At 42.9% G+C, this 26,583-nt stretch overlaps 1 protein-coding gene across 2 annotated transcripts in view; it reads right to left on the reverse strand.

Annotated features, from left to right (window-relative positions):
- The window catches only part of alk (ALK receptor tyrosine kinase), a 410,695-nt gene that overhangs the window by 97,184 nt on the left and 286,928 nt on the right, over positions 1-26,583 (reverse strand). For both annotated transcript variants that reach the window (XM_030117063.1, XM_030117062.1), the window contains exon 5: positions 943-1,076. In XM_030117063.1, coding sequence (XP_029972923.1) covers positions 943-1,076 — 134 coding nt within the window. The remainder of the gene's footprint in view (positions 1-942; positions 1,077-26,583) is intronic.

The raw sequence follows: 26,583 nt of genomic DNA on the forward strand, positions 1-26,583 counted from the left end.
AAACCTGTCTTTGTGAAGTTTGCACGTTCTCCGTATTCCTGCCAGTGTTTCCTTATTTTACTCTGACGTCTTCTCACAACAAAAGACGAGATTAGTTTCTCTGAGCTGGATGCAATTGTTTGCGTACTGCCTTATGCCGAAACAAACAACTCAATAAATGCAATGAAAATGATAATAAAAAAACAGATTACAGTACAGATAAATCACATCACTGTATGCATCGCTATTTAAGTTTATCTGGTCATAAAACGACCATGAAATCAGATTTGTCGATATTAGAGTAAATAAAGAAATAAACAACGATTCTGTTTTGCATCATCCAATTGCTTGAAAACCTCTTTAAAAGTAATGAGCATTCAGTTATAAAGTCACAGATAGTGTGTACACTCTTTCTATCACTAAAAAATGGATTATGTTTTATCAAAATAAACTTGCTCCAAAAGCAAGTATTCTCATTTTTAAGTGAAAACACTTATCAAGGTAATCAGTGTAAATAAAAGCAAACAATAGATCCCAACATAATTCATTACTGCAGAGAAGCGCAATATTTTTTATATCACCGTCAATGCATCTGCATATTAGGGGAAAATCTATTCATGTTCAAATGTGAATAACTGTCCTCCTTTTTTTATTTCAAAGAAACTAACATGATGAATAAGAGAAAAAACGTAAAACCAGACAGTACCTATTGATGCTCTCGTTATAAGGATCTTTAAGACCTTCTTGTTCACTGCACAGTGAATTACTGCATTAAACAGTTCACATTATGTTTCAGTCACTAAACCTCCAAAGACTTCAACTTTTAAAAGTCCAAAGAAAATCCAGTAACACTGGCTCTGAAATGGATGAATTAAAACAGCAGAATAATGTAAAAAACCCAACGCCTTGCACTTATTCCAGATTCAAACGCTAACGAGCGGCGGCTTCATTTTCACGACTTACCCATGGTGCAGTTGGTGGTGAAGTGGGGCTCGATGGTGGCCGTGTCGTCCTGCGGGACCCTCTGATCGTAGCTGCCCAGGATCTTGAAAGGTGACCCCCTGTGGGTGCCCAGGGTGAGGTGGACCACCGCCCAGCTGCCGAGGAGAGAGAGCAGGAGCAGAGTGAGCGCCAGGAGCAGACACCACGGCTGACAGAGGCGGCCGCAGCCGCCGCGGGGGTCGGGGGTCTGATGGGTGGCGAGGGCCTGCTCGGCCTGGCACCCCTGACTCTCAGAGGAGGAGGAGGAGGAGGAAGGAGAGTCGCCCGAAGCTGCAGCGGGAACTTCTTGGTTTGACCCTTCCACTTTGGAAGGGTCGCTTTCTTCCTTTGTCTGGTGCTGCATGGCCCACCCAGTGAGCCCACCCGCCGCCGTCAGTCTGAAAGGTGTGCGGGGGGGTGACACCTCTGCTGTCCGGCCAGGTGCGCGTGTTTGTTTGTTTCTGTGTGTCTGTGTGTGTGTGTGTGTGTGTGTGTGTGTGTGTGGTCAGGAGTCCCGATGGAGATGTTGCGTGAGCGAGCCGCGGCTCGGATGCTGTCCTCCCTCCGACCGCCGGCCGGCTTTGTGCTCTTCCACCGTCCCTAATTTTATTAAGCAAATTGTGCTGATTTCTCTTTGGCTCCCGGCTCGTCGGCAGCCTCCCTCCCTCTCGGCCCTCCCCCTGTCCACCCCCCCTCCGCCTCCTCCATCCACTTCCACTCACAACTCATTCCTGGCACCAGACGCGGCCACTGCCCTGTAAATACCTACTTCTCTGATGAGACAGTAAATTTGTGAATGCCTCGGCAACACGGACACAATAACTAATGGATTACAGTCTTGCGTTGCACCGTAACGCGGCCTTGCCTTGTCACTTCAGCTCCCCGGTGATTCATTGTCGCGCCGCCGTTCTCATCCCACAACATATCTGCAGCTCAGGACTGCATGCGGGCGGTTTGAACCTCTGCGAAAACTCTTATCCAGACCTCACCGTCTTCACTCGATGATGGAATATATATGTACGCACATTTAATGTAAATCTGAAATATAACATGCGTATAGAGTCTCTGCGGCTCAGCGGAGATGAGATCAGTCACAATGCGGCGGCTCCAGCGCGAGACCTGAGCAGGATTTAATATGGAAATGGAGTTAATTCATCCTGGATAAAGAGACTGCACTGAGTAGCACAATTTAAAGCAATTCAATCTCAAAAATATCGCAGGTGACATTTTTCCCATGAACTCATACCTCAACATTAATCTGACACATGATATAAATTCCAGTAAAATGTATTCACAAATGATTTACTTTAATTGAACTTTCATTTTGGCTTCATCCTTGACCTTTATACCCATATCTTTGAAAGTGAGACGATCTTTTGTGTTTCTGTTTCAATATTTCCACATTATTATAGAAATGGCACAGATTGACATTTTAGATCCTTTATGTAGATTTCTCTTTTTAAAGAAACAAAAAAAGAAAAAAGCTGTTACATACAGTAATATGACAGACCTCCACCTTCTCAGGTGGTTTTTCCTTTAATGTGATCCAAATACGCGATTGACCAAATAACCACCTAAATCTAAATCTAAAGACCTTTCTTAATGAGTACAGCTAATATACAAGGCTTTTTATATAAATACGTGTCCAAATCTATCTCACTAATTAAAAAGAAAATACTGATTTCTGCAGAAAAAAACATCTGGCTAACCTTCGGGAAAATTGTGGGGAAAAAATGAACTGAATGTCCAGCGAACCGAGTTCATTGCCAGATCTTTGTAGAAAACAATATACAAGTACTGTATGTATTAAGTTACAAAAGTTGAAAATCCCGAGATTCTTTTCTTTTGCACCCTCTAGTGGACATCACTGAAAAGAGTAGGAATGAAGAATGAAGTGAATGGATGAATTCTAAATCAGTGGAGTTCAAGCGTAATGTGGAGTTTGATTGGTTAGATGCAAAACACAGTCTTTGGTCCAAAAAGTTGACTGATTTACATGTATTTTGCCACACGTTTCTTCTTGTAACCACATATACCTGTTGCTACCATTCTCCATTGGTCACGTCAGCTCCCGTTGTGTTGCTGAGGAGCTTCGTGTGTTTCTAACATCCAGGGTGAGCTGGATGCTGTTTGGGGACGGAGTGGAAACCCCCGTCCTCTGTAGTGTTGGATTGTAGTGCAGCCCTGTGTGTGGGGATGCTATAACCCAGAATGTTTTAAAAATTGATTTTAACTTGGATGAAATGATTGGGAGTGGTTGGGGATGAAGCGGTAAGAGCCACTGTCTTTCTGTTTGTGGCTTTTCGGCAGCCAGAGACCACCGGTGACATTAAGTCTGAGACGTCGCGGCGAGTGTCTACCTTTCCATTATGGCGAGTGCGCGGGGGAACGGGGGGCTGTCTGTGTTTGTTTGGGGGTTTTTATTTTGCGCTTTGTTTGGGTGGAATTGTGCTGGTAAGTGTACGGCAAATATAAATGCACACATGCACACAGAGGCCCCCGCTACGCAAACAGGCTCTGAGCTTGTCTGATTTCCCCAACGTCTGCGCTCCAACTCAACAGGCTTTGCTTTGCTACCTCCGCCGGCTCCACTTCTTATGCTTTTTTCTTCTCTTTTTTTTTTTTTTTTTACCGCTCTCACCTCTTTCCAGCCATTCTTTACAAAAGTGTCTTTACGGCGGCTCTCTCTCCTCGCACAGACACAGATGCCGCTCGGAGGAGAGAGGCGGCGGCGCACGCCAGATGGGAAGCGATGTTACGGCACCTCCGGAGCGGCGTTAGGAGAACAGCTCTGCCGTGTGGGACCTGCTCCCCGCCATTCTCCATAATAGGGAGGAAATGAAACGCTAGATAAGGGCTGTCACTGTCTTCTTGATAACCTTGAAATGATTTCGCCGGCTGAATAATATACATATGGTTTCGCTGAATTCACCGCCGGCTCAGCTGAGGGCCAAATGTAGAAATGGCCTTTTTTTGCGGCGTGAGTGCTCAGCATGATGATAGTGCAGGGTTATGTGCCAGTCAGAAATCTGTCAGGTGAAGTGAGTTCGGCCGTTGCATTGCAGAGTTTCAACTTATGCAATTTTTTTTCCTTCATGCAGACTTTCTGCAGCATGTCTCTGTAATATCTTAAAAGACACTGTCTTATATAAAACTGGCATTAAACACTGGACATAGCACCCTGCTTAAAGTAAACAGAAATCGACCTCATCATAGTCTTTTCACAACAGAAATGATGTAGAAGCCGCAGACTATTGAGTTATCACACTGTGTCTGTGCAGGCGCTCACCGAGCTGATTAACCGAGCAGATCTGATCAGAGCAGAGCTGCCAGAGCACATCACTCAAACATTTAAACCTAATTAGTGGCATACCATGCAAGGCACAGCAGTGCCGAATATAAATAAATAAAATAAAAATGAATGATAAAGACTCGTCATGCGGGAATTAGATATACATGACTAATCCGAGTGCGGATGCTAATAATTCTCATTACGGTTCTTTGTGTCCTCCTGGCCTTGGTTGGTTGTTTAAAAATCACCTGACCTTTGTGGAGGCTGCTGTTTGGTGAAGGCCTCTCCCATGATGGGAATGTTTTTTTTTTTTTTCTTTCACTGCTTGGAAACAAAACAAAACAGCTCAGGCCAACTAATCTTTGCTGCCAGTTGACAATTCTCATTTCATAATGCTATTCATTTATGCTCCCTTAGTGCTCGGCTCTGGCTAATGTTGCTCTTTTAATTTTCATCTGGTGTGTGCGTGCACGTGTCCGTGTTTGTTCGGGGGTGCAGGATGTTTATGTCCTAACCACATCGAGACGTATTCGTCTTATGGGCACTGGGTTGAATTAGCAGTGAGTCTCATCTATCAGGACAAACAATGCATGAGGTGTGCTGCATGCCATGTTTTTTAAGTGCTGATTCTTCTCTAATGCTCTGTAAATGCTCGCTCCTATCGGCACAGTGAGGTCGATTCAAGTTTCTGTGTCCTCAGAATGATACGTTATGCACATATCCTTCCACGTTTAGCACTGTTAAATAAAAAAAGAAGAAGAAAATACCTCCTTCTAGTCACCAAAGGGGCTTTTCTCTGTGCCCTTAAGGGTTTCTGAAGGATACCCCGTGTTCTATTTCATGCTAGTTAGGTTAATTGGTCACTCCAAACTGGATGTAATTGTGAGCATTTGGGAGGAAGTCTATGGATGGGCAACTGGTCCAGGGTCTGCTGCAGCTTTGCTCTGTGTTAACTGGGATTAGCCGGAGCTCTGTGCAACCTCAGCTGAGAAAAAGCAGGTAAAGAAGACAAACGGCTCAGCTTCTGAAGCACGACAACATTACAATAACATAGCTATGTAAACACCATTGGCCTGAGGAATGCAATAAAACTATTGTAAGAGTTCCTTTTCTCCTGTTTGGTTTTGTGAGCTCAAGGCGAGCGCGTCAGCGGCTTAAACCTCGTCTCTCATCCTGTTTACCCTCCATGCTCTCCCGAAGTGGGAGCAGATTTGTTCAGAGTAATATCAGTCAATAACAATATTTATTGTGGCTGTAATTGCACCTCTTGAACAAAAAGAGCAGACAGGTGGCGATGGTAATCTCTCCATTTATGAAACTGAGATGATCTGTCGCGAGACAACCCTGGCATAAAGCCCTGCAGGTCCAGTCCAGGTTTGCCATTACTCTCTCCACACAAGACAAAAGAAGTGATAGATCGGGAGTCTGTGCTCTGAGTCCTGCTCATGGTTCAAGGCGTGGCACATTTCCTATCAATTAGGAGCCATCCTTTTGGCGTAATCTCCTAATCAATATGAGAGGCATGCAGCTCTGATGGGAAAATCACAGGGAACCATGTATCAGATAAACCTTAGCTTTGCATTAGGAGGACAGACATCAAGGCAATGTTGCTGATGTTTTTACTATTTGTTATTTTGTGCTGCTTACTGTCGCAGTGTTGAATGCCTTCAAGAAAGACTGCGGACCCCTTGTGCATTCTTTGACTTAATAAAACATTGCAGCTCCCTCTCTTTGTGATATAAATTCAAATGTATTACTTTTTTACATGTGCAGACATGTCTTCCCTCTTCACCCAGTTTCAACGAAAGCTGTTCAGAAGGGTGGAAACACTGTGAGAGAGATGCACAAGAGCGTTTTTACCCATAATTACTCAAAATGACAAAGCTGATTAGTATTTTTTGACGCAGGCTACGAGAGTGTCAGAAATGATAAAAAGCAGCAAATAGACATGTTTTTCAATCAATCTGCTTTAGGTCAAAGGCTTGACATCCAATCTAGGAAATGTACAAGTCGCCTGACAAATATTGGCCCTCTGTTGAAGAAAAACAAGAGATATGAATAAAAAAAAAAAAAGAAATTTGCTGTCGATAAGACGCATTACTTAGTATTGACAAACCCATTTAACTCATGTCCTCCAGTCTGGAGGTGTAGAATGAAGGGGGTTTCAATCATGCTCAAAGTCCGAGCGCCCTGTTGAATGAGGCTACTGTAAAACTAAAAAAAAAAAAATGAAAGATGAGGGGGAAGGGTGGAGATGAAAACTGCTTTACATTGTAATGGAATTTTTAACCCCTGAGAGACATCGCCACCGGTGTTGATGATGCCAGCTGGTTCAGATCGAAGTGAGTTTTTTTTTTTTTCCCCTCCCCTTCAGAGTAGAAAGATGAGATTGATCGAAAATGACGACGCATTTGCAGGTATGTATGGAGGCTGCTCGGGTTAAGATCTTCGGCGGCGAGCGGAGGGGCGAGGGTTGCCACAATGATTGCTGCGGGATCGGGATCTCGACATAAGCCACATTGATTTTGACTGTCAAACGGCGCCGGCGTTTGCGTCAGGCTTAAGCCAGTATGTCAAGGAAAGTGCAGATTAGATTGAAAAGGCCTGACACAGCCCAGCTGACGGAACGCCGCTTCCTCCAAACTGGAGCGGACACTTGTGAACGCTATCCCACAGGCAGGGAAAATCAGGTTATTCTACAGTGAAGATAGGGCGATAGGGCAGATATGGTGACCTGGGTTGTGTTGTACATGGAACAATTGTTTTGACAGGATCTTATCTGCAAAACGTCTCTTTTTATTAATAGAAGTTCAAAATACTTCTCATACAGAAAAGCTCTGCAGTGCTTAGTGGTTTAGCTTGATTACGCATGAAGTGATTTCTCTGCAACAGCTTATAAAGACTTCCAAATGAGGACGAGCAGCTCTGCTAACGGTAATCACGAAGCTTTTCACACTATTTCTGCAGACTCAAACTTGGGATTGCGCTCCAGGCGAGTCGCAAGCGGCCGTACGTTCAGACGAGTCACGCCCGAATACGGCTATCTTGCATTTTCTTATGCAAGGCAAATCAGTCGGTGAGTGAGAAAAGAACAACCTGCCACGAGCAAATTGCACAGGATGAAAGTAAACCCAACCAAATAAACAAACCCAGATGAAGAAAAAAAAAAAAAGAAGAAAAATGGGATGTGAGGAAGTCCGTGGGGACTTGTGTCAGTGTGGCATTTTCACATGGTCGAAAATACAGAAATGTACACATCAAAAACCAAAAAAAAAAGAAGAAAGAACAAAGAGTACAAAATGACCTCACACAGAACCAACAGTGCTGAGAAACACATCTCCCGACATGTACTTCAGATATTTCCAGACCACTGATGTTTTGCACATGGACTGCATAATGATCCGGCGTTCGTTTGCAAAACTGGGTCCGTTACTGATTTGCAACCGAGCCGCATGAACCGACGTGAACTTTGCATAAAGGCTGTGCTCGTTTTTACCAAGAAAAGTTTAAATTCTCTTCAATAAGTGTTGCCACAGTGCTTTATCAGTTTCTTGACCTCACAGTTTAAGGTTGTTTGTGCAGCAAACCATGCTTGATTCGGGAAAACTAATACAAGCAAGAAAGTGAGCAGAGTTTCTCCAGCTGCTCCAACTTCACCGCCCAACAGAAACAAAAAAAAAAACACGCTTGTTACTTTGATTGGTGATTTGAGATTCACTGCATGTGTGAATGTGGATGTAGGATGATTGGATGCCCCTCTGTGTGTTAACTCGAAATTACACTGTCAGTTTGCTGTGGCTGTGCTATTTCTAGATGGCTTCAATTAAACAAAAAAAAAAAAAAAGAAGAAGAAGAAAGAAAATGACTATGATACCACAGTTGTATTTATATCGTGTTACATCTGACAGCCTCATGGAATCTGTACCACGGTATTTTCTGCAGTGATCTGCACGATGCAGAAAACAATATTGCATCTACAACTCTGGGTAGTGTTGTTGGTAAACTGTGTGCACAGCAAGGACACAGTATTTATCTAACCCAACATTTATCTAGATTGTAGAGTCTGATTCTGAGCATGAGGGTCACGGACAACACTTTCCTCATTTGGAACGATGAAGCAAAGCATTTAAATTGAAACTGAATATAATCCTTCCACAAATTAATAGAGGTCAAGCTGAAGAGGGAGTACTGGTTGACTAGAAGTCCCGGAATCAGGAGCTATGAAAGAATTTATGAGAAAAACTAAAGAAATAACAAAGGGCGCCGGGGTCTGATCGAAATAGATGACTTGAATGTCTCCCGGTCGGGCGTTCATAATAGCAATGCATCAAAAAGAATGACAGGTCTACAATAGAGTCTCATTTTCTGCACTTTTTTTTTTTTTTTTCCCCTCAGTGCTATAAGCATCCAGCAACGACACCGGGTTAATGTCTGCTGTAAGAGCTGTATCAGATCTGACAATCCTTACAGGCTGGTAATGAAGCCAGATCTTTTGGTATCCTCTGTGAGCTATTCAATCATCAATAAATGGTGTGGGCATATTGGGCAGGGGCAAGGTTTGGGAATTATAATATACCTCTGATTGAAGTGAGCCCAAACCATCTGCGAGACGAATAAACAAAATAACGGGGGAGAAAGAGATGCTCAGAGGCTTCACAGGGTTCTGTGTGACTTTAAAAACATGTTGCAATTTCAATATAAATAATGATCAGAAAGGCTTTGCATCAGCGAGCGCAGAAAGATATGAATGCATATGGGGTCCCGGCAAACCAATCAGAAGTACGCAAATAATGATTTCAGTGTTATGAAGAAGAGGGGCAGCGGAGCAGAAGAATCCATACAAGCTAATGGAACGAGGATCCCGCATCTTGTTGCTGATTGGCAGGTTGCTTCAGTTGACTGCCCATCTGCACGCAGACATCTCTCGCCAATTTCTGCAGGCTTCAGTAATGACTTAAAAAGTATCTGATGTTTACAAGGAGGTAAAAGAAGAAGAAGAAGAAGAAGAAGAAGAAGAAGAAGAAGAAGAAAAAAAACAGGCAGCAGTTAATCCTGATACCAAGACAGAAGAACCTCAAGAAGCAGAGTCCGTCTGGCCATCTGGACCAGAGCGAGTGTTCCCGGTAGCCCATTAATGTGTGGGCTGGCAAGAGTGATACAAGAAAAATAAACAAATGTCACATTCTGTTTGATTGTGTTAAAGATAAGCCAGCTGGCTTTATGCTGTTGTGTGTGCGCGTGTGTGTACGTGTATGTGTGTTGCTGCTGTAAATCCAACAGATCTTGTAAATACTTCCCCTCCTTCATTGTGGTGCTTTTTCATCATACGACTGCAGATGGTTTCGCAGTGTTTTAGAACCTGTCCACGCGGGTTTCAGAGACGACTTTTCTCTATGAAAACTATCTGCTGACAGCCATTTTGCGAAAAAAAAAAGTTTTCTTAAAAAAAAAAAAATTGATGAAATAACAACAGCTTTGTGTGTGTGTGTGTCTCATAATCATTATAAAATTATATTTTACAGAAAGTCTCGATGTTTACATGCATCTCTAGCATATACTGTTACAGGCTGAACCACCAAAACCTTTAGAAGAGAAATGAGAATGAAAAATATCAACGAATTATATGTTTTTACTTTAAACAATTCAGTACATTTAACAGCAAAAGCAGACAGGAGCTGTAGTTGTGTGCTGCTTCTAAGCAACACGTCTGTAAAATAATAAGAAGGCAGAGAAAGTTTGAAAGAAGCCAGACTCGAAGCCAAGCGGTGAGCGATATTGTGTTAAAGCCATTAACAGAGGCAGCATGTGGCTCCTTCTTGATGATGGCTTCACGGCGGCCCCGATGGCCTCGGCTTATTCATTCTGATAATACTCTATCCGACAGGGAAACAAATGCCTGGCAGCACTCGACCACAACGCCGGTCGCCAGTTCTCAGGAACCTGTGCAGTTTGCAAATCAGGGGGGGAAAAAAATAAAAAAATAAAGGCATGAGTCATGAGGCCCGGAGGGCGTCCCACCTGCTGCACGGCGGCCGCGGATGACAACACAGTGGATTGCAGGGAGGTAAATATTTTGAATAATACGTAGAGACAAACAGTAGGGGTAGAAGAAAAAAAATAAAAAAAAGAAACCATTTCAAGTTAAAGAAGCGGTACAGTTGACTAGACGGTTTTCGCCTGTGCTGATGCAGTTGTTCAGTGTTGCTCAAACAACGAGCCAGAGCAGCATCCTGGACTTTCACAGGGCGGCAAACAGCAATGCTCAAAGGGAATTCACATTACAACAAAACCTGACTCCAAATAATTTGGAAAATTCACAAAAAAAAAAAAAAACGAGAAATTGGATAAAAAAGATGTCTACGCCCCACAGGGACGGAGGTGTGTTTTGACCTCAGGAAAACCCTCTTTAACAAGGCTGAGTCAATTTAATGTACATTGAATTAGATGAGAGTGAACTATGGGTGTAAAAAAAGCAGCGTTGGACAGGGCTGCGTCTCGTCTCCCTTGCTTTTCCACACAAGAACTGACATCCAGTGGATTCTCGCTTCCCAACTTCATGACCTAGATTCTGCCGACGCCGCGGCGGCCGTCCGCTCCCACTCTCACCAGCGTGCACAAACAAAGGTCCAGTCACAAGCGTCGACGGCAAGGCTAACGGGTTTAAAGATCAAAAGGAGCAAGACTAAGGTTATGAGGATCGACGACGGCAGCCATGACGGTGCCGAGACCTGGAGGGGAACCGCAGCCATCGCAGACAGGGTCCTGGCGTTTGAGACTTCAAGACCAGAATTGAACTCGGAGCACTGTAACCACTGAAACACCATGCAGTTTGTGGAATCCAGAGTATTCCTGCTATAAAGACACGATAGCAGGCTCGGAGCTCCAGCAGCTGAGAGGAGGGGACGCTCCGCAGAAGACAAGGCCATTAAAAAAATTGCTCAGAGGTATGTGACCAGAATCGAACCTTTCAGCCATCTGACAATGAATTATATTCGACGGTCATCAAATTTATCGTGGTTCACTTTCAGCGTATTTCACTTCTGGGGGTCAGAATAAAAAGAAATGTCTCTCAAGAGAAACTTCTGAAGGAGACATCTAAGCCTTCGTCAAATATATTGTACTTAATGTCTGAAGAGGAAACCTGTCACTCTGCCACTAACAACTGTCATTCTGATAGTGATGACTTAATAATACAGAAAATGCCAAAATAAACACAAATCTGCCAAATACTAAATCAAAAGAGTCGAACATGTATTCACTTCATAAATAATGTGGCTTTTAAATATTTGCTTAGAAATGTATTAACAATGACTTTTGGCTGAATTCTTGCCAGTTTGGCAGGAATAAGCAGATGTGAGGGTGACCAGAGAATCAGCAGAGGAGTGCTACAAAGCAGTTCAGTTCTGCGCTCGGTCCCCTTCCTACTTGGCTTATTATATAATTTCTCGTGGTCTGTTTCATTATCCGGGCCGCGATCTGTTACATTGCTTCACTGTGAATGTCGTCACTCTCTGCCGTCGAGTCTTTGAGCAGCTCTATAATGAGACGTGTTTTTTTCCGCCTACAGTCCCACTGTTTGAAATAATTCTGAGGTTACACCTCCACGGTTGCGACGCCGTCGAACAATATTGTGCTGATTTGAAGGATCGCAGCAATTGTGAGGTGGGATTTCTCGGAGCTCGGGCCCTCGAGGCGCCTGGGAAACACGGCTGACATTCTGGCATAAAGGAATGGGAATAACCTTTTCTTCAACCAAGTAAAGGCAAAGCGGCGTTTTTGCTGAACTCAATAGCTGGTGCTGGATATTAACGGCGGTAATATTGCTTATGAAGCTCTCACCGTGACTGATGGTTAACTCATTTGTGTTCCCCTCTTGTCAGTGGAAAAAAAATTAAACCACATATCCAATTTAATAAGGCTGCTGCTATAGCTCACAAGGCACATAAAGCATAGAGGACTGCTACAAATTACCACTTTCAGTGATGAAAAGTTTGCTACTTGATGTAAACTGTGGCACTGTTACAAAGATGAAAGGCGAGCCGGGGTGGGGTGGGGGGGGTTGGGTCACATGGCTCCTTGCACTTTTTAATTATGACCTAAATTCAATTACTTTGCAACCTCATACGTTACGGAGCCACAGGAAATTGCTGCAATCGGGTGACAGCACTTGTGATTAAAACATGTTCACTTTGCGACATTTGAAGCGTCGCCATTAAAAGCCTGGGGGCCCCCGGCAGTGGGGGGGGGGGGGGGGGGGGGGGGGGGCAGAGGCAGATGTGTGGCGCAGAACAACAGAAAAACCCAGTCAGGCCGTTCAGATTCACTCGTTTGTCGCATGTCACGTGTGGGAGGTGTGACGAGTTACACACAGGCTGGACATGCAGCTGCATGCAGACTTAAAAAACACCGTGTCGTCCAAACACTCGCCTGGGAACTCAGTGATAGTTGTTCGGACAATACAAGGGAAGGATTTCAGTTCTTTGTTCTCAGTGAGCTGAGATACGGCAGAAGAAGAAACAAAAAGCAACCTGAAACAGCTAAAACACTAGATTAGAACCAATGTCGATTCTTAGATTTTCATGAGCATGAGAGGATTTAAGTTGTAGAAAAGGTAATATTATCATACAAATCCCACTGTGGTCAGAAAACTACTCTTCAACAAAGTTCTGAGCAGCCCCAACTCAGCTCAGGGATGATAAAGGTACCGAACAAAGCGATGCTGAACATTAAAACCTGACGATACAGAAACATTTCCATTGAGACAACGTTTAATATTCTCACAGCAAAGACACACATAACACAGACGTTTGTGTTTGAACAGCTTCAAGCTGGTTAAATAAGACAAAGACAAGTCTGTAAACTATTTCATGACTTTGTTGCAGCAAACCTGACAGTTTTCTTTCTCTTTCAGTACAAAAACCGAAACAAACAAACAAACCGACTTCAGCTCAAAAACATTTAAAGTCAGGTAGCTAAAACCTCAAACCCGGCCTGGTTATTTTCTTGGTAAATAAGATGAGTTTAAGCTGTTGGGGAAATGGCAGAGCACAGAGAAGGAACATGCGTGCTGAATGAGCTGAGGATCTCGGCTGCTCCCATGATTCCTTGCTCTTCCCTGGCATTCAGCCTTTTCCTATTTACCATTATCTGGTTTTGTTTGAGGCATTGATTGATTCACGTCCGAAAAAACAAAGACATATTGACTTTTTGAACATTAATCCAATATCCAACAAGGAGTCGAACACAAAAAGCTCATTCAGCTCTGCTGCTCATCCCACAAATGCATCTTCCTAATAAAAGGGGTTTGATTTAAAGTTTCAGTTAACCTGCTTTACCACAGCACGATTTTTTATTTTTTCCCAAGGAAGGCTTTGATGCAATAACATATAATCAGGAGTTCTTTTGCTTTGGGATGCTGAATATCCAATTAATCATGTTGTATGTTTCTTAAAAAAAAAAACAAAAAAAAACAAACTATTATATCAAATTATTCACAAAACTTCACATAAAGTAAATTAATTTTTCCCATTCATTTTTGTTTTTTCCTGGAGCCCCTCAGTTGCTTTAAAACCGGTACAGACTGTGGTTTTCTTTGTCATGTGCAGATCTAAATTTCACATCTCAGAACAGGCAGAGCCGAAACCCTCTTCCCCCCCCCCCCCCCCCCTCCACCCCTCAATCCCCAGCTCTTCGACCCCATGTCGGGAACCACTGATATAACCGCCACACTCATCAGAGGTTAATAACTTCATGCAGAGATTGATTGAACTGAGACGACTTTTAAAATCTTTACATATTGAAAAAGTTTGACCTGGCACTGATTTCAGGTGAGCGCGCGGTCATGTGTACGGAACATGAACGCGATGGCGTCGCGCCTGTGAAGAGAAGGTCGCTGATGGAATTTTAAGCAGACCGCAGTGTGCAGGAGTAACTGCTAGCACTTTTCTCGCGTGTTCTCTTGAGGCCGAGGCTGAAATTAGGCTATTTATTGTATATTCAAAGAGAATATGTGAGTGATATTTATTTGAAAAACCTCTGGCCTTGGCCTGCATGAAAGGAATGTTTTCCATGTTTAAACAGCGAGGATGCAGCAGTGGGTGTTTGGTTTGGTTGAGAGCTTCGAAAGTAGAAATCAAGGTGAACGCGATGTGATTTGGTTTCACTGAGGCTTGCTGGCAAACATAAATAAGAGGGAAAGCAGGGGCTTTGTGTAATTGTGGTCCTTAGCAGAAAATTCCTGAGATCTTCTGCTCCTTGCTTGTTACATAACTACTGATGTTTTGTATCGTCCCGATGATGACAAAACTGAACACAAACACCATGATAAACCATTCAAAGAAAGGTCAAGTTCACTGATTAATAAGCTTCTTCAAATTCTCCACACAATTAATATTAAAATTCAACAGAAAGACACACATTCTGACACAGCTGGGGGAAAAAAACACCAATAAAATGACAAAATAAGCTAAAATCAATAGTGAGTGTTAATATATCAACATGATATCAGATGGTTTCAGGAGTGTTGTGGCTCAAAAACAGATGTTTTGCTTCTGCTTTTAAAAAAAAGGTGAAATTGTGGACTGATGAGATCTGAGAGGATATTTAGCTCCACTTCAGTCTGGTGTGAGATCATGCAGCGCTTTCAATGTAAAACCTGACACCCTGCATCCTCCTTTTGGTCTTGAACTACCTGCAGCTTTTAGATTGTTCTCTAGTTAACCACTGAGGAGCTCGTGGTCGTCAAACCTGTTAATTTCCAAGGCATCAGTCAATCTTTGTTGATTAATTAGTTTATAATCAACGTAAAAAGTTTGATCACAACTGTTTTTTAAACAGCCCAGCTTGTTATTTAGGAATAGTAATCAATTACCGAGGAGATACTTATGAAGCCATTTAAAAACATCACCTTGTCGAGGGTGTAAATAACATCTGCAACGCTTTTCTTATTATATTTTACCTTTTCACACACATGATGTTTCACCACCAAAACAGTATGTTCTACTTGAAGAATCAGATTTGATTGGTTCTAAAAACATTGTACACAGCCTCAGGACTCAAGGCTGCAAAGTCCGTAATGGTGACAGCAGGTAAAGCTTCGCCTCAGAATGGTTCATGTAGCAATTATTAATGCATTCAGGAAGAACGTGTTGTTACAGATTTAAATATCAGTCATTTACAAGTTGATTTTTTAAAAAAAAACTCATATGTTTTGACCTTTAAAAGATAATGGCATCAGCTACAATGTGACATGAAAAGGCTTTTCAAAAACAACAAAAGCATTTTTTTTTAAACGAAGGGGAAAATAATGCTATGGATGTTGGAGTCTTGGTTGCTGCTTGACTGAGCATTCTAAATGAATAATCACGTAAGCTGCAATCATGTAGGACAAATCCATGATCACATTTCTGCTCGCTCCTGTGAGGGTAACTTTATGTTTTATGCACAAAACTACATCAACGTTTCCATCTTTCACAGGAAAATGACTTTCATCAAGAACCTTTCCTGCATTTCGTCAGAAATACGGTTAATTACAGAGAGTAAAGGCTCACGCCTACAGTTTTCGGTTTCTTGCTGTTGTTTTTTTTCGCATTTATGAATAAATATCTGCATTCAGAGCTTCGATTTCAGTGCCGTGCAAATGAACCTCGTTGGGCTCGTGCCAGAGAAGTGACAGCGCCTCCTTTAAGAACCACCGGAGCTTGGCGTGACCGGGGAGTGGATGCTTAATTCGGACAGCACGGGGCAATTTTCGTGCCCCCAAAAAACTCTTTTGCATCACTGCCTACAGAGATCACACCTCGGCTCAGATGCTCCGCCTGTACATTTGCTTTTCTCAATATGATTCCGGTCATCTCAAACTTCCCCGCTCCGGGAATCCCAATTTGCAGCACGTTATGTTCACCTGTTTCAGTCCTTTCATGCACATTAAAATGTGTGAGTGCAGCACGTTGGAAACTGTCTCCATGTGCTTCTCCTCCGCCATACGAAACATCCCACAGAAGGGATCAAGTCCAATCTTCTCAGTTGATTAAATCTCTGCAGCCAATCTGAAGGCACCAGGACCAGTGTGTTTGTTCCAATTAGAGGCTCTAATTTGGGGGATGTGCTGCGTATTACCATAACCGTGTCCAATTACATTCACCTCATGTGGGCAACTGTGATTACATTTGGTGCATCTCAGACCTGCAGCACGATGATGCATGCATGCGAGACACCGGCTCTCTTGCATTTTGTGAGATTATGGACTTTTTTGTGAGCGTGCAGGCGGCGTTCGATTTCCAGGCTCTGCCACGTGACCGACGCTGTTGCTGTTTGCTTAAAATGCGGATCTAAATGCCAAAATGCCACACCGCGGTGGCACATTTCTGAGGAAAACACGCTGCACGCTGTCAGCATTCACTCTTTTTCCCCCAAAACGCCAAAAAAAGCTGCCTGTTGGTACTTTATCTCAGCTTTTTTGTTGCTTCTGCTCTAATCATTGTATGTTTTTGTCGTCATGAAGAGGTGCTGTGCCGACTGCTGCATGACTACCCATAATTGTTTCCACCTCTCGTTTGAAAATACTGACTTACTGCCTGAAACACAACCAGAAACACATGCATTTGACTACCAACTGACTAATATAGCTTCAACGGAACTTAATGAATAAATCAGTCACCCACACAGACAGCTCGACTAATGCCTCATAGCAATGCAGCTGTGTGGACGCAGGATATCTTAAATGGAGGTGGAATATTCATCACAGCAGATCACGTGTACAACATTTTCCATAGACTCGAGGCCACCACTGCTTAATGTTATTAAACTAGTCTGCAGCAACATTTCATTATTTGATAACTTGCGAATGGAAAAAAAAAAAAAGAAGCATTTATCGCGCAGCAGTGCTTTGGAACTGAAGGCCTTGGAGCTAAAGAGGAGAAGCTGAACTTTATTTTCATGACAGAGCATGATTTTCATCACAATGGTGAACACAGGTGACTGTTTACACGAGGACGTCCTCAAAAGAAAATGAAAAACTTTTTTCAAAGCAGTTCGACTTCCTGCATATGCACGAGTCGATGCACAGTAACATCAACGGCGGCCTTCGGAGTGGCGTGACTCTCAGTCCATATTCTCCTGGGACTTGGTAGGTTTGTGGTTAAGAATTACCCTGAATAGCGATCCAAACTAAAGCAAGAATCATGAGAATCACTTCTCAATTAACTAACCCAGTAAAATAAAGGTTAAATGAAATAAATTCAAACAAATTTCCCTTTGTGTTTTTACTGATCTGTTCTGAATGAAATACATGCTAAGATACTGAGACCAGCCCAGCGTCACTCACGCCGAGCCGCCGGGTGATAAATAAAGCTCATAAAACGACAACTTGACCTTTTGTCATGCCTTCCACAATATCGGTCAATCTTCTCAATCCCATTCATCCAGGAACATTATGAGCCGCATTATTTCAGTTTATATCCTGTATGGCACAGTTTGCCGTGACGTCCGCAGAGCACATTAAGAATCATTGTGATTGCAGGAAGAGTTTATAACAAAAGGAACGAGGAAGCGGTGCGTGGAAACGGAGCACTGAATGCAACGCGTCTTTATTCCCTCTGAAGTCCTTCAGACTGCTGCATGTCCGCTTCAATCTGATGTGCCAAAATGTTACGGAGAAAACGAACACTAGTGTACAAATCCACTCTCAGATTATGACAACCTCAGAGCAGTGCTGGGTTCCACTTGTAATATTTAAAAGATCCTGGAATCACTGACTCAGACATGATGAACCTGGTAGCTTTGCCTCAAAAATGGGCTCAAGGCAGACTGCTATGTTCAGCATCAGGTGATAACACTGGTTCAGACATGAGAGCTCTGTTCGATGAGCTGCTGGCCCCATTTTCCTCTTCACGGCTTTGAAACTCTCAAGTGTACCTCCATCAAACTCCTTCCAGATAAACAAACAAAAATAATTAGTTATACAACCCCTGTACATTCGATTATTCCGTGCATCTTTATCTCCCAAATTAAAGTTGTCAGTGCAAATGACTGCACGAGGAAAATATGTTCTGGGAACCTAAACTTACTTTAAAGCGAGAAACTCATCTCCTGTTGCATACAGGAAGTGGCACATACTCATATTAATCAGCGCTTGTATGCACATCAATTTGTGGAAAGCTGGAAGAACAGAGAGACTCAGTCCAGCTTGAAAGTACTGCCTACCTGGGAGGAGTTGATTGTGTTTGATCGAGCCTTCTGGGAACCAAGGCTTGAAATGAAATGAGTTACATATTGACGATGACCATGGGGACTGCTGATTAAAAGTCTTGTTCATTGCATTGTTTGCTTGGAGTAACTTCACTTAAAAAAAAAGAGCTGGCAGGTGAGTTGGGATTTCTTAATATTAATATCCTTGTACAGATGGATTGTGCACACCAGAGCTGAGGAAGCTTTGAGGCGTTGAACCCACTCTGCTGGTGTGCTGTGGAATCTGGACCCTTTCAGTCCCAGAAGTTGTGAGCTGGATGGATCAGATTTGTTTATCCAACAGATCCCAGAGATACCAGAGAAGTGGATTCAGATCTTCCAAATCTGGAGACCAAGTCAACATCTCAGACTCACTGCTGTGTACCGGCAGTGGACGGAGGTCACCACAGGGCACAGTGTCTGCAGATGATATCCTGACTCAACTGTTCAGCCATAGTAATCTGGCCCTCGACAAACTCACTGAAAAAACTCCCCCCAGCTAAACCCACCTCATGAGTTTTTTGAAGATTTTATGTTGCATTTTAGTTTTTGATGACATTCGCAACTCATTTCACTCCAGTGATCAGTTCTCTAAACAGTTTAATTCTGTGTACAGCATGTCATGTTCCTGTCATGCTTTTCAGTTCTTTATAAGTAAAGACTGATTGAAAGTTTACTAATATGACTTCGCTCACTCATATAATAGGTGATGTTTGCATGACTCCAAGACACATTACAGGAAAGAGGTGATACGTCTTAGCTTCACAAGTTACCACAATAAGGTAGACAACGAAAAGTCCTTCTATATTCTTATCTTTATATTTATTTGACTAAAGGAATAATTTCATACTATGATTTAACAGTTCTATTAGGTTTCATTGTTGTTTTTTTCTTTCAGTTCCTTACTATGCACTTTTTATATAAATTCAAAGAAATTTGGATGAGTGTATGGATGAATTACCTGCTGTTACACCCGAATACATGGACAAGCTGCAATTCTAGTAGCTACGAGGGGGGACCCAAAAGAAACCGGATTGTGGTCATAAAATACTAACAATAATGAGTTTCGACTTTTGGCAGTCAGATGTGCTACAGGTAAGCCTCGTGCATATCTGTGAAAAAATCTGAGATCCCAGAGTGACGCTGACGTCTGTCACGCGCTATTTATAGTAACAGCCTGTCGCCTCCCTCTCCGATTTCTCCACAATGGCGACATTGACTGGAAAGCCAGAGCAGCGCGCGAACATTAAATTTTGCTTTTTGCTCGGAAAAACAGCAGCAGAAACACTCACCTTGTTGCAGCAGCAAGTCTACAAGGATGATGCTCTGGGGAAGACTCAGGTCTGTGATGGTTCGGGTGGTTTAAGAAGAGCCAGATGTCCATTGAGGATCAGCCCACATCAGGACGACCCTCCACCTCCCGCACAGCCGCAATTGAAATTGGGAAATTGAAGCGGCTGTGATGGCAGATCGACGCCGGGGCATTGGAGAGGTGGCTGATCTGACGGGGGTCTCCTGGGGTGCCGGCCGGAGGATCATAAGCCAGGATTTGGGGCTGCGCCGTGTCTCTGCCAAAACGATGCGCACACGGCTCTGCCTCAGTTATTGACGAAGAATGGGATGACTCTCCTCCCCGATCCGAATTATTCCCCGGATCTGGCCCCGTGTGACTTTTTCTTGTTCCCCAAGTTGAAGAAGGAGCTGAAGGGACAGCGGTTTGCAGATGTGGAGGAGGTGACAGACAAATCGCAGCCGGCCCTTAAAGGCATAATTACGCACGAGTTTGTCGACACATTTGTGAAGTGGGAGACACAGCTGGAGCGTTGCATTAATGCGAATGGAGATTATTTCGAAGGCGACGGTGGTGTTTTATTTTGAAATATAAGAAATAAAAAGGGTCCCCCCCTCGTACTTCAAATTAGTCTTTTCAAAGGTGATACCAGAGTAACCTACAACAAATTTACATTTGTTTTTTTTTTTTTTTTCTTTGTGAAAGGTTGCAATCTGAAATTGTTACCTGAACACAGGATTTCTGCAGCAGGTTCACAAACTCATCCTCACGGTGTGGCCTTGATTCTGTTTTGCTAGCAGAAAGGTGATTAGCGTTCAATGTTGCATCACTGATCTCTCAGCTATGGGCATTGTTGCCATCTGCCCATCTGCTTCAGTTTTTGGGTCTCAGTGTTGCGCTCTGACCTCTAAACTTACTGAAACAATGCACCTCTCAACGGACACATTAGGAACAGCAGTCATGTCTTTGGAAATTGCAGTTAAGTTAATTTTGTCACTCGTGCTGCAAGGTCATCCCGCCCTACAAGAGGGTTTGATCTGGACCCGAGGCTCCATGTCTGACACCACTGCTTTAAAAAAAAAAAAACAAAAAAACAAAACAAAACAAAACTATGTAACATGCCTGATTATGCTATGCATGGACGCACACCAACACTGTAAACAGCAGCCATGAATACCAAGCTCAGCTGAGTTTCTGTGTGTTTGCGCCCTTCTCATTCACACAAAGTGAAGCCTCTGTCATTCAAACGCAGTGAAACTGGGCCAGGGTGAGTGACATGCAGCACGGTGCTGGGAAAAAAATAAAAAAAATAAAAAAAGGAAACGTTGTTGTGAATAGGCAGTGAGAACACCTTGCCATGAAATCTTTATGTACCTAACTAGGGGGAAGATAAAAGGAATAGCTCTATTTTGCCATATGCTTTGTCATTACAAACAACTGCTTGACGGTTTGTCTCTCTAATTTGTCTGCTTGAGCTCCAAAGACTGCAGAGAGTCTAAGTTTAACCCCTGAAGCTCAGGAGGGCCAAAACGCGGCACATTATCTTTTCTGATTATTAAAGTGCATCAAGTGGGCGCGCAAGTGCATGGATATGATTTCTAATGGATTATTAAAACTGCGTGGTGAGAAATGTAAATCTCTGCAAGCTTTAAAAAAAAAAAGATTGGCTGTAAGGAAGGTAGATTTTGTCCATCTTCTCTTTTCTCAGCCAGTTCTCATATTGTTGTTTATTGGAATGTTTTCTGTGCAGAAATGGCGGCGTTGCAGCAAAATGGTCCTTTAGTTTCCCGTCTTTGTGACATTTCATCATGTTTTAATTTCTTCTAACTTTTGCACTCCTTTTTACTTTTTCCTTCTACCATTTTCCATTTCTGATGCACATATAAAGCCTGATATGAACGACACTCATTAGTTCATGTGTGGTTTGTACAACTTCAATAAAGGACAGAGTCCTAATTTATCACATCCTCGCAGTGTGTAATCCTCAGCCTGTGAAGAAACCGGTGTGTAATGTATGCTCTGCGGCTCTGCAGGAGCTGAACAAACAACCCCGAGGATGTCAGCCGGGGTCGCCGGGTCAGCTCAGCGCCGGGGATTAAAAATTTATGACAGACGGCTTGTGTTACAAATGAGAGGTGTAGACTTTTTAAGACATGGCTATTTTCCAAAAGAGGTTCACAAAGGGAGCGGAGAAGTCGGTGTTTTTGAAATGTGTCCCTGACTACAAATTAAGGATGACTCAGCACTTCTGACAGCAATTCAAGATCTGTCCATTATGTTTTCCCATTTGGCATGGACGTAAATGACAAGAGGCAGGACAATTTCTCAGCAAAAATCCATCCATTCATCCTTAATTTTACATATGGAGATATAATTCTCAGTAATGCAGGCGCCTGTGGTGAAAACACTCGCGCTAATTACAGCGGCAGAACGGTATGTTTGTCATTTCTGAAGATTGCTACAATCAGCGACTCCCCCGCACACCTCAGCTCTCTGGAGAGCGTCCCTCGAGAAATCAGTGAGTGTGTCGGTGTTACTTTCAAGACATCAACCAGTGTCTCTTTAGGTTTCAAAAATCAAGACCGCCATCTAATCCCCACACACACACACACACACACACACACACACACACACACACACACACACACACACACACACACACACACACACACACACACACACACACACACACACTTCGAAAATGATGAAGTCCAGCCAAACAACTGAACTTATGGTCCATAGAATATAATATATGAACATTTCTACATCTGTGATTCTCTGTGTTTAGTATTGTAACCATTCAGATCAAACCCTGCCTGTGGCTCACGTCTGTCTGGCTTTACAATAAAAAAACAGACAAGAAAGTCATGTAGAGTACAGTCAAACAGTTTGTCAGTTGTGCACTCTCATGATCTGCCTTGTCTACTCCTTGTCACTGATGTCCTGGGATTGACTGCTATCTTTATCCCAGAATCCAGCCTGCATTTCCCAGCTGGGGCCAGCAGGCTTCATGAATCAGCCGGCTGGTGGGCACCAGGAAACACACAGCTCTCCTCAGAAAACGCACCCTTCCATACCGGGCTGCTTTACATTCAGCTCCAGTGCTCCGGGAACACTCAAGCATAGTTTAGTGTTAAGGACGTGAAACCCATAAAACATGCTCAGTCTCAGCGAAGATTTATCATCAGGCTCCCCCTCCGCCTCCGCCAGCAGTAGATTACATGTCAAAAGTGGCACGGGGAGCAGATATTTCAGCCAATAAGTATGGGTGGAGGGAGACTGGGACTCGTCTCCAGAGTGATATTGCTCGGCATGGCAGTGCGAAAGGCTCAGGCTGACCCCTTGATCCTATTGTTCTTAAGAGTGATGGCTGACCATAAACCTGCCTGACATCATTGAGGTGAAATGTAGCAACAGGGGGAGGCAAAACAGATTACAGGCCTGAGGTATAAAATACTCAGAATGGGATCGTCTTTCCGAGCGGGTGCATATCTGCAGAGCTGGTTTCCATCTTGTACAGTTGCAGAGGGGCAGTTATGAGCCGATGGCACAGAGAGTCTCACCGTCACACAAATCACTGCAGACAGCATATGGCTTAATGGGAAACCATTCCTCCCCAAGGCCGACGAGGTAAAGTATTCAGATTGGGCTCATGCAGGCTAGTTAGTCAAGATTAAAATAAAAAAAAAAAAATCCCGTAACATTGATTTCCTCACAGACATGCTTTCATTTTTTTTTTTTTTTTTTTTTTATTTTTTAATCATCCAGAAGCTAACAGACACATGTGAAGGCGGTGAACTGTGTCAAGACTGATGCTGTTGACCTGGATCAAAACAAATCCTCTCACAGCAGCTCGAATATCAACTAAATAACTCACTTCGAGGCGGCGCGCAAGTCATTAAAATTGAAAGATTGCTTCATTATAAAAAACGAGCACTTTATCTGAGATCAGACGTGCTGCAGAAGCATCATCTGGTGCAATAGCATGAGTGATATTGCATGTGGTTTTTAGAAATGCATCAAAACATCGGATTGGAAAACAGAGTTGCCTTGTTTCATTAAACATTCAATAAAGAAGATGCTCGAAGCTCCACTTTGCTATGTGGTTTTCTGCAATCAGTTTCAAGATGAGATCTGGACAGCCAAAGTATATCAATTACACCAGCCAACAGTTCCCGCTAATTGCAGACTGTCGCGGCCCGTCATACTTCAATTTGACAATCTTTGATGAATCACAGGCAGATTCAGCTCACAGATTGAAGCAAAGAATACGATTTTTCTCTCCTGCAGCACCACCTGTAGGCTGCAGTCCACCAAAATCAACCGGGACACAGCAGGAATGACACATTCGCTTTCCTGTAAAGGAAAACTCGATCCATGAATTTAAAGAAAGATTTGTCGGGTGAATAAGCAATAAGTGAACAAAGAAATCCATTACGGCCCAAGACTGTTTGCTACTGACTTAATCTCATTCCATTGGAGGCTTTGGAATCATCCATCTGATCTGACCTCCCAGCTCACTGCTTAGCAAAGACCTGGTTGTGATTTATTTCATGTTAAGTGGACTAATAGCCTGCAGGCTGCCCATAGCATCAGTGTATTTCAGCTCTGTTTGCCACGCCTGGTTGGAAAAAGTAAAACATATTGTCCGTCCCAAGAGAATAGAAGTGTTAATTGTTGGTAACTCTCTGACAAATGACTGAACGGGAAGAAAATATAACCGATGCTAAAAGCATCCTGCATCTTCCAGCTGCTTATTTCAATGCTTCATCTGGAAACAGCTGCCCGTTATATAGATAACTTATAAAGACTTAGCTGATATAACACAAAGCGAGGTAAGAAATACAATACAGGCGAAAAATAAATAGCTGAAAATAGAAGAGAAAATAAAAATCACATCCCCTCAGTTTTTCTAAAATAGACAGAAAAATAAAAGGCCGATCTAATCATGCTACTACTTTTATTAACCTGCTTTGTCCGTCATCCTTATGCCTAAAATGCTCTGCATAATCAATTCCCCATTTGTCACTGGGGGTCTTTGAAATTTTTCACAAAACAGTGTCTGCAACAAGAGAAAAATACGCTGCCCCGACTCATTAAGCACATTTCAAACAGCCAGAGGAGGAAAAAAGAAAAAAAAAAAAGAAAAAGGTGAACAATTGAGAGCATGATGCAGGTGCTCGGTGCTATTCAGACGGCAAAGAAAGACACAATAGTTCAAACGTCGTCGTGCCGGTTGATAAAAATCAAAGGGATCAGCTCATGCCCACAAGGCAGCGCAAACGCTGACAAAACACTGTGCGAGCTAAAACCAAGAATATCTGAACACACAAAAAACAAACAAACCAAAAAAAAGCATTTGAGAATAACTCCCACACGCTGCCCAGCGCTGAATGTACCTCAGTGACCCAGTAATGATTAAAACACACTGAGGGAAACACTTTCTCAAGGAGGAAAGCGTTTCAGATTTGCTGCCAGGATTCTTTTGGGCTTCATTAGTATCTGATCCAGTTCTCCAGTTTAGATGCTGGAAATTTGAAAATACAACTTTGTTCATTCCCTGCAATGCATTTTTAAAACTTCAACGATGTGAAAACAGACGACATATTTGCCTTTTTTGTGGCTTAGATGATGCAACTTTATGAACTTTCACAGCAGCAAAGCATCCTTGGATAAATGCTCCCATGGGAATGTCTCGTTTTTTTATTTCCCAGCTTGAAGAAGTTTGAAAAACAAACAAAGAAGTGAAAACAGCGGCACAATATCTATTTCAGATAAACATCAAGAGGTGGATGTTCCTCCATCTGTCGCATTGTATGGTTGAAGAGTAAATGAACTGAAAACTAACCAAGGTTTGACGGTGTGCAGCAGGTTTTGGGTTGTATGATCCACATTTGTTTGAAAGAACTGTGATTACAGAGCAACAACATCATTTCTGCGTAAGTGTATTAATGCTGAGAGCACATCTTCCTGTTCAACACCGGTAAAAACAAACAAACAACAAAAAAAAAAGAACACTGTAATTATTACAGATTATAATACTGCCACCTGGCAGCCAATGGAGAACGACAATTTTATTATTGAAATGCATTTGTTTCCAAAACGGTTTGGCACTGATGAGGCCTGCTTCAGGAAAGAATATGAAACAAAAGCCACAAAAACTATGTACCTTCAAGCATTTGTTTAACATAATCCAAAAAATTATATACAGCACTGAAATGCATTCTCTCGCTATCAGTATTGTAATATATTGTATCATATCAAAGTCTTCCGTTTCCCCCAAAGTCCTGCAGCCGGATATGCAAAGCCAGTCTCCAAAGAAATATGCATAATGCAGAGATAGACTGAATGGACCAAAGCTTTTGCCCACATCTTCCCACACAAACACACACAAAGCGATCCTGGAAAATGCTATGCTTCCCTTTTTTAGGACAACAGTTGTAATTTTCTGTTTCGGTGTGACTGAGCTGCAGCGCACAAAAGCAGAAACCGTGAAGGAGTGAGCTGATGATGGTTTAGTGGTCAGAGAGCTGGACTGGCCCACTCAGAGCCCCGACCTCAACCCCATCCAGCACCTTTGGAAGAACTAAAACGGGGATTGCGAGTCAGTCCTCCTCGTCCGAGCTGATAAATACTCCTCAGAATGAATGGACACAAATCCCCACAGAAACACTCCCAAATCCCTCCGAGCAGAGTGGAAGCTGTTACAGCTGCAAGAGGAGCGACCGGCTCCACACTAAGGATGCAATTTATCGGCAAATCAATACATTTCCTGTTAATATGACCATCATGCATCTGGATGTTGGTCTCCATA

This window comes from Salarias fasciatus, chromosome 19, assembly GCF_902148845.1.
Source record: "Salarias fasciatus chromosome 19, fSalaFa1.1, whole genome shotgun sequence".
Classification (NCBI taxonomy): Eukaryota; Metazoa; Chordata; class Actinopteri; order Blenniiformes; family Blenniidae; genus Salarias; species Salarias fasciatus.